The 9,319-nt window shown below is 37.5% G+C and overlaps 1 protein-coding gene across 2 annotated transcripts in view; it reads right to left on the reverse strand.

The window, feature by feature from the left end:
• The window catches only part of ABCA8 (ATP binding cassette subfamily A member 8), a 74,035-nt gene extending 65,601 nt beyond the window's left edge, over positions 1–8,434 (reverse strand). The window contains exons 1-3 of one of the 2 annotated variants that reach the window (XM_041724600.1): positions 8,193–8,434; positions 2,433–2,534; positions 928–1,132 (exon numbers count right to left, since the gene is read on the reverse strand). In XM_041724600.1, the coding sequence (XP_041580534.1) occupies positions 928–1,132; positions 2,433–2,528 (301 nt within the window). In that variant the 5' untranslated portion in view covers positions 2,529–2,534; positions 8,193–8,434. Of the gene's footprint in view, positions 1–927; positions 1,133–2,432; positions 2,535–4,474; positions 4,622–8,192 lie in introns of those variants that run through there. The other variant, XM_041724601.1, reaches the window with a different exon arrangement.
• Positions 8,435–9,319: the final 885 nt, after the last annotated feature.

The following is a 9,319-nucleotide window of genomic DNA, read 5'->3' on the forward strand; positions in this document are numbered from 1 at the left end:
TGTTTGTGGTAGGGCTTAAATCTGGAGATTCTGCGGACTAAATCTGCTTCTATCTGGGGAGAGCCAACCTGAGAATGAGACTAGCACACAATACTATAGACCTGGCAATTGAGACATATTTCTTCCTCTGTTGTTGACAGATCTCTATCCATACTCATTTCCTTAACGTGAGACAAAAGATGCCCTCCTTTCTTTGAGTCAAATTGAATTGGGATTCTCTCATTCTTAACTAATATATTCATGAAAAATGTAGCACTGTTAATCTTATTTTCAATATGGTGATAATGTGGCTCAGAGAAGTTGATGACTTGCAAAATGCCCTGCAGATGCAGTCACAGAAGTACTTTTAGCCAAATGTTCTTTGACTCTAAGACTGGTTCTCTTGCCTCTGCATGAGGCTGCTTTTCCTCTGATTTCAGAAGACTATTCTTCAGGAAAGTGATCTAGACAGTAATAATGCTCTTCTTATTTTTCATTGATAGGTATTTTAACACTGAAGGGTGGAAATTTGAAACACAGAACATTCATCAGTTGAATCTTCAAATACAGTAAGGCAACTTTCAGTAGTAAAAAGGTAGAGATAGAATTCCTATAATCAAATTCAAGAAAAGACTCATGTTTTTTTGTCCCTAATGATAAGCAAATGCCAGAGTGACAGTCTCATTCTAGTAATAATGCCTCCACAACCGTCTGTCAAAAATTCCCTAAACATTTCCACTTTCCAAAGTCTGCCAAACTCTACATTCATGCTTTTCCATACGCTATGCAAGATCAAGATTTCTTTGTTGAGAGTTTGGACACACAATTTCACATAATCTATAAGTTTTGACAACACAGTTTATCAACTGAAATGCAAATTAAATGCATGCATCTGCAGTCAAATGAACCAGATACCAGAAATTCCTCTTTGGTTGCTAGAAAACTCACCTTTCATGAAGGAGGCTAAGGCTACTTTATCCATTATCTGTTGGGTTGTATTGGTGATAGGTGTGTATACAATAGAAAACAAAGAATCTTTAAACGAGTCTACTGGTCCCAGGTCCATGTCAGGCAGTGAAGAAAAATCATTAACTTTATGATTAGTAGGAAATAGATACAAACAAAGTAGGAGGAGCAATGGGTTGAACCATTCCTATATAACCCAAGAGAAAGAATAAAGAAAATTAGGACTTCAAATTAGTTATCCACAGTCATTTGTTCATAACAGTTTATCTCATGCATTTTTCTGCTTTCAATATATGCCACCTTATGAACTGTTTAAAATATGTACAGTGCAAAATTCAGCAGTCTGAGTAATTCCAATGAGCTGTTAATAGGAATTCCAATGTATTGACCCACAGCACCAGTCTAAATAAAGCATGCACTGATCATGAAAGTATGAGAGGCAAGAGTGGAAGGCTATTGCAAATTATCACCAGCTGGTATGACCTACTCATGCTGTATCTACAACTCCCAACTCCCAACTCCCAACTCTACTGAGAGCCTAACTAGTGTTTCCTGAGACAGTTCTGAGGCACTGCTTACTTGGTAACAAAATATTGGCTATATGCTAAGATCCTGGTATCGGAATTTCAGTACCATTCAGGCAACCAGAGAAATACTGTCTCAGTGAGTTATCCTTACTGGTCTCCTGCAAACTTCCATTAAGACATTATTTTATTTCCTAAATGGATGAGTATAGAAAAAATTCTCAATAGGTATACAGTAAAATTCTAATGTAGTTAAAAATGCTACTTGGCGCACTGGGGTGTCTCAGTGGTTAAGCATCTGCCTTTGGCTTAGGTCATGATCCTGGGGTCCTGGGATCAAGTCCTGCATGAGGCTCCCCACCTGTAGCCTACTCCTCCTTCTGCCTATGTCTCTGCCTCTCTCTCTGTGTCTCTCATGAAGAAATAAATGAAATCTTTTTTAAAAAATGCTACTAATTTATATCTATCTGATTTTCAGAAGATATCCAAGTTCACAGGATTTTTTGTGATACGGTAAAATGATGGGAGCTAATGCTAATTTTCTTCTTGGCACTAATGACATTTCCAAGTTTTCTACTCTTTGGAAGAGAATCATTTACTTTTAAAAAGAGAAGAAGAATCAAAAGAGAAAATACCAGTTACCTACTTCTGTGGGTTGATTAACCAAGCCTTCAGAATCTCAGTATCTAAACCTGACTATCCATGAGTAGGACCACTGACTTTTAAAACACTTATTGGATTTTTCTATCACTGGCCAGCTTCAGTGCTTTTAGAGCTCAACTCAGGGTCTGTGTCAACTGAAATATCTGCAGACCGACTGCAGTTTGAGGAATAGCTCCTTCTCTTGTAGAAAGGTTTTCTGGTTTGATTTGGTTTTTGAAGGGGAGATAAAGTATAGTTACTTCCCAGGGAATATACATTTTCCTGTTATAAATACAAAGTGACAGAGATATTGAATCATACCATAAAGGACTCTCTTCTCATCCTCCATTTTTTCAGAAGGTTCTTGCAAAATAATGCCCAGGTCTGTTGACAAACACTTATCTGTCTCTTAGTCATTCTGTCCTGTTTAATTAAAAAAAAAAAAAAAAAGGAGGGGGAAGATAATATAAATGTGACCATCTTAATGAGAAGAAATATCCTGCAAACAGAAAAAGAGCAGCCTGATAGTTGCAGTGCTACAAATGAGTGCTTGGAATCTGTGAGTTCCAAAGTTAGTGTTTTATGACTCCCCTGGCTTTTTTTTCTTCTCATTTCCAAACTCTTTACTCCCTGATTTTTTTTTTTTTTTTTTTTTTTTTTTTTGTCATGCACTGTGTCAGCTATCAGTGTATTGCCCCAAATTCATTCATTGCAGCTTGCTCTATGAAAATGGATCTGGGCCTTTTACATAGTTTTCTTTGACAGCTGCATGATATAAAGCTCTGTCAGTAAGGAGGACCAAAGAGACATTGCAGGAAGAAGAGGCTCTCCTTTTTGGTGTCAGAGTGGTTCACTTTCCCGGTTCCTAAAGAATACATTTTTTTCCCCCGACTGCTTAGACTAAATGATTTTCTCCAGTGCAAAGTGCCTGGATGGTGAAGGGTTCATTGTGTGTTTTCAATAGCTCTTGACTAAAGAGCAGTAATGTATCTGGGAGCCCCAAAAAGCTAGAGCCTTTCCCCCAGAGCTTTGTTTTCTTCAGATACCTTACTGCAATGTCACTTCTTGTGGCTTGACGTGTAGTAGGCTACAACCACACCTATCCAAACACACCTTAGTTGATGCAACATGACCCTTGCATGGAGTAAAAAGTGATAGCCATCTACCACCAAGAATGGGGTAGGAGACCTCCCTGCTCCCATTCCTAAGCAAAGATGACTTGCTGCTGAGGTTTGCTTGGGAACCCCACACTGACACAAAGCAGAGACAGGCTATCATCCAAGGAGGGGAGAAGCAGCTCTCACATATTCAAGACCTCCCAACAGGTACAAGGATAGATTGTGCAACAGGCGACAAAACAAGTCTTAGCAAATTGAGATTATACTATGTTTTCTGATCAATGGGATAAAAAACTAGAAATCAGCAACAAAAGAAAAGTTGGAAGGACACTGAATCAGTAATCAAAGACTTCTCGGGACCAAAGAAAAGCCCAGGACCATATGGCTCCTTTGGTGAATTCTATCAACTATTTTAAAAAGAATGAAGGGTGTATGGATGACTCAGTCAGTTAAGCATCTGCCTTTGGCTCAAGTCATGAGCCCAGGATCCTGGGATCAAGTCCCACATCGGGCTTCTGGTTCAGTGGGGAGTCTGCTTCCCCCTCTCCATGAGTCCCTCATGAAAGCTCATGTTTTCTCCCTCTCCCTTTCTCCATCTCCCCACCCCCCCCTTGCATACACACACTCTCTCAAATAAATAAATAAGATTTTTTTTAAAAAAATAAGAAAGAATGAATGCCAGTCCTCAAAGTCTTCCAAAAAATTGAAAGGGAAGGAATACTTTCAAACTCATCCTGTGAGGCCAGCATTACCCAGAGGCCAATGCCAGATAAGGACATTACAAGAAGAGAACATTACAGACCCATATCCCTGAGGAATTTAAATGCGAAAATTCTCAACAAAACATTAGCAGACGAATTTAACCACACATTAAAAAGACCATACACCATGATCAAGTGGGATTTACTCCTGAGATGCAAGGATGGCTCGACATATGTAAATCAATAAATATCATACACTGTGTGAACAGAATGAAAGGTAAAAAGCATATGATCATCTAAACAGATACAGAAAGAGCATTGCACAGAAGACAACATCCTTTCATGATAAAAACACTCAACAAAGTAGGTATAGAAGGAATATATCTCAACCTAATAAAGGCCATATAAAATAAGTCCATGGCTAACATCATACTCAATGGGTGAAAGGTTGAAGGCCTTTCCTCCATGATCAGGAACAAGAAAAAGGCTCCCATTCTTATCATTCCTGTCCAGCGTAGATGAGGAGCTCTACTTTTGTCCATACCTTTTGTCTGGTAAATCTGGAGTTCCTTCCTTAAAGGCAGACTATAACTTTGTAGAAAGGAGTGGGAGCAATTATGAGCCAATTCTCAGCCTAGTCCTTACGAAGTCTTGGGTGTGTCTGCTTGCTCTTGCGGCTCTGTCATTGTTATAAGAGCATACTTGGGCTACCCCTGGGACTTGAAAAGCACAAACAGCAGAGCTGAGTCATCCCAGTCATATGCCAGTATAGAGTAGCCTACATCAGACTCCAGCTAGCCAGACTCTAGGGATCTGAGCAAGCCTATCCAAGATCAGCAGCACCTCCTAAAAACCAACCTGTACATCCCAGCTGTAAATGTTTATTTATTGTTGTATGTTATCTCTTGCTTCTTTTTCTTTTGCTGTGAAATAGTAAATGCAGCAATAGACCACAGATATATTACTTAGGATCCCCTCATTACCCTGTTTCCTTGGTTTTAGTGGCTTTTTATTTTTGATTTCTAATTTGATCATGCTGATCAGAGGAAGTGTGACTCTATAAGAGATTGCTTCTTTGAAATGTATTGAGACTTCCTTGGTGGCCAGTATATTTTAATATTTGGAAATATTCCATGAATGCTTGACATAAACATGTCAGCTTTTGGTGTGTTTTCGGTATCTTCCTAATTGTGTTCTTTGAAATTTCAGCATCCTTTCCAAGGTTATGTTTACTAGATCAATCATTTCATGTTAGTATTCTATTAAATTTTTCAATAATGATAGGTTTGCCAATTTCTTGTTGTATCTCTGTTACTTTTTAGTGTATGCATTTAAAGGCTAAGAGGCTAGGTACATAAGACTATTGGTCATATTTTAAAGGGTAGGTTACTTCTACTTCTGATAATAACACAGAGACATGCAGTTTTTTTTAGCTTAATTAATACTTGCCTAACATAGCTTTATCCATATCTTTATTTTTAACCTTTTGTCCAATTTTTAAATTATTTTTTATTTTTTTAAAAATTTTTCCAATTTTTAATGTGTGATTAATGTAAGATTCAGAATTAATTTTTAGAAATCCAAGCTGATAGATGCTATATTTTTTTATTTTTATTTTTTTAGATGCTATATTTTTAAGAAGTAAAATGTATAAATTTTCTTTTTGGATGATGTTCCACTGTGTTTTATTCTCATATAAAATCTGCTTTTTCTCTACTTCTAGTTTTGTCCATATTACCTTCTATTGAAAATTTTCAAGGCCCCCCCCCATCATGTTTTATTCTTGTCTCAAAGATATAAAAGATGTTTATAAAAGATATTCTTTGGATGATTGCTCTTAATTTTTGGACTTTCCTAGAAAAACATCTTTCTTTTTCGAATGGAAACTCCATATAATTTATTATCACTATCTTCTTATACTCAAAGACTTTCTAGGTCATTATCTCTCTGCTGAATTTCAAACCTGAGCATTCTGGTTATTATTATATAGAAATTTGGTTCAATCTTTAGTTTAAAGAATACCTAGAGTGAATTTATTTTAGCCACCTATAGTTAATTAAATTTGCCAATGGATTACCCAGGTTACTCTGGGGGAGGCTGAGATATTTGGGCTTGTTCTTGAGATGGAGAGTAGCAGCTCTACCTGAACGAGGCGTGGATAGGCTTTAGCCAGATTAAGAACACAGGACCCTTTGACTTATGTGTAGGTTAATCCAATGTGAAAACATCCGATGGACTCTACCTAAAATTTCCTGCTGAGAGCAGCATTATTCTTCCATAGATACTGTGCCACTGTCAGAGAACTACATAGCAATAGACCACACCTTTCCCCTGAACAAAGAGCATTTATGAATATATATGTATGTGCGCATGTGTGCATGTGTGTGTACGTGAGCTGGTGGTGGTAATGAGGATTAGGTAGGGAAATTTATACTTTTTTTTTTTTTTTTTTTTGCAGAGACCTAAAATACCTCTCAGGAGGAAGTTTCTTGGTGCATAACAGTAATACCATATCTTTCCAAAGCCCTAATCAACCAGTACTACCCAAATATGATTTGCTGAGCTTCTCTGGAAAACTGTAGAAATTGAGTGCTCTCAAAAGGTCCTCACTGCAGGAGGAAGCAGTGTATCTAAGCTGAATTATGGAAAAGAATGATATTCTGGAGTGATCATCAATTTTCTGGAAAGCACATCAGGGATGTGACTTGGGAGAATGAGTTGGGACTTTAGAGCAAAGATATGGTATTACTGTTATGCACCAAGAAACTTCCTCCTGAGAGGTATTTTGGGTCTCTGCAAAAAAAAAAAAAAAGTATAAATTTCCCTTTAGAGTAGCTCCACCTTGAATTGGCTGTAAGTCCTGAATTTGGGGCCCATGTTCTCTTCCTCTCATGTGTAGGTCATGTTGGCCAGTGATGGAAAACCACGTGGTTGCTCTGAATTTCCTAGTAGTGATGAGGAATGGGTGTGCCTTCCCCAGAAGCTGTCATTCCATTCATGCCACAGGATGACACTGAGGGCTGTGTTACTTCCTGGAGACAATGCTCAAGTAAGTTGGTCAGAAGCCAGTTCCAATGGGAGGCAAATTAGCCAAGACAGTCTCAGAGACCATTGCCCCAGGGAAAAATCTACACATGTCTGCTGATGAGGCTGAGATGCAAGGGTAGGTGGAAGCAGGTTGCATGAAGAGGTTAGAAAGTTTAAGGAATGGCAGTTGGTGGGAGCAATTTCCCAAGGGGGAAAAAAACACATTAGGTCAGGTACCCAGTAATACTGGCTTGACGATCCCTAAAGGCTGTTCCAGTGCAGAGACTTCGGACACTTTTAAGGAGAGTGTTGCAGGGCTGGTGGGCAGGAAGGTAAGCTGGCCAAAAACATGATCTCACTGTGGAATCAGCCGCAGCTCAATATAGCATGGAAACTGCAGTCTGGCTCCAATCCCCTTGATGTTTCACTGAAAATTAGTGTCACCTACTCTATTTTCCTCCAATCCACAAATGTTCTATAGCTTATCAAAAGACTAACAACAACCTGAATTGTTTATTATACATGCAGTAGACAGTTTCAAGTTGTAAGGACTGAGTTTTCTTGTCTTACATGGTTCTTAAATTCAGAGCAAAATGCTTACACTTTAGGAGCTTGAAATCTCTGTTTATGGAAATAATGCACATTTGAAATAATGTTGTGATACGGAAACACAACATATTTGAACTCTGATTCAGTACATCCTGTGCACAGATGAAAAAATCCTGGAAATCATCTTACATTTCCCAAATTCTCATAGCCTGAGAGTGAAAGCCAGAAACGAGTTTTTCCGTAAATGCTTCTGGTAAACAGTCTCACAGTCATGGAACAGTTTATCCAAAATGCCCTCACATTATTGTGCAATAAAAGTAAATAACTATCACTTGGAAAACAATACAGGTTTACAAATCAATTCTCAAGATTCTTAGTTCTTTCCCGTCAAAGTTGTTAAGCAAATTTGGGCTTATTTCCACACTCAATTTCTGATTAAAAAATCATATAACAGTTGCATAACGTTTAAAATCCTGTATTTTAACTCAATACTTTCATTTATATAATACTAAATTCTGAGTATTCAAAAACATCAAAATAGCCCGTTTGTTTTCAAAATAATTTTCCCATAGATGGTCAGCATTCTGTTCCTAAAGGCTTATTTATAATTGTGCAACAGGAAAAAAAGAAAAAAGGAAAACTCCCAAACACAAACCAACAAAACAGAAAAAATACAGTGAACTTACTTTTTGAGAAATTTGAAGCAAGGACTCTTGAAGAACAGTCTATCCACTGATCTCCTTATTGAGAAGAAAACAATTCACATCTTTTTCCTGGTTCCTACCACATCTCTAGAATTTAACTGTTTAACTTCTGTGAAAAGTTCCTGAGAAGGTTGCTTTCAGAAGTCACAGCCTGAGCTCTGTGGGCCCGGCCAAACATCGCATTCACGTGATCCCTCTTGGACTGTTGGTCTTCTCGTTGACATTCAGCCAGTTTCTGCAGAGTGCAGTGGCATTTACACTTGGTGGCCTGGCCCTATCATATTATAAAGAGCAATCTTATCAAGGAGATTCAGTTTTCCTAAGCTTTTGTCCATTCTGCCCAAGGCAATCGTTGGTTACTATTAAAATTTAAAGCAGTGGCTTTGGAGAGAAAGTTTAATCAGAGAAAAGCTCCTCTCTACACACACAGCTCTACATTGCCTGATTCACATCATCACTTTGATAACCAAGGTTTTCATTTCTGCTTTTCATTTTTACTCAGCTCAGAATATTTCTAATCTCCCTCATGATTTGCTCTTTGACCTGTGAATTATTTAAAAGTGTGTTAATTTTCCAGTGTCTGGAGATCTTGGTTATTGATTTCTACTTTAATTGTATTACAGTAACAAAATATATTTTGTATGTCAAATTTGTTAAGACTTGTTTTATGAAAATAAAAAAAATAAATAAATAAAAAAAAACCAAACAAACAAACAAAAAAAGACTTGTTTTATGACTCAGTATCTGATCTGTCTTTGTGAATATTCCATATGCACTAGAAGAGAAGTGCATTCTGCTGTTGGGTGAGTGGAGTATTACAAAGATATCCATAAGATCTTGCTGGTAGATGGTGGTGTTCACTCTTTCTATATCTTTGTTGTTTTTCTCTTGATGAGGTCTCCTGATCACCAAGAGAGGAGTATTGAAGATTTTAACAAAAATTATAGAATTTTCTATTTTTCTTTCAGATCTAACTAATCTTATCCAATCCACTTTGACACTGTGATGTTAGGCACATACATAGTTAGAACTGATATGTCTTCTTGGTGAATTGGTCTTTTTATCATTATGTGATAATGTCTATCTTTATTCCTGGGACTTTCTATGCT

This window comes from Vulpes lagopus, chromosome 12 (assembly GCF_018345385.1).
Source record: "Vulpes lagopus strain Blue_001 chromosome 12, ASM1834538v1, whole genome shotgun sequence".
Taxonomy (NCBI): Eukaryota; Metazoa; Chordata; class Mammalia; order Carnivora; family Canidae; genus Vulpes; species Vulpes lagopus.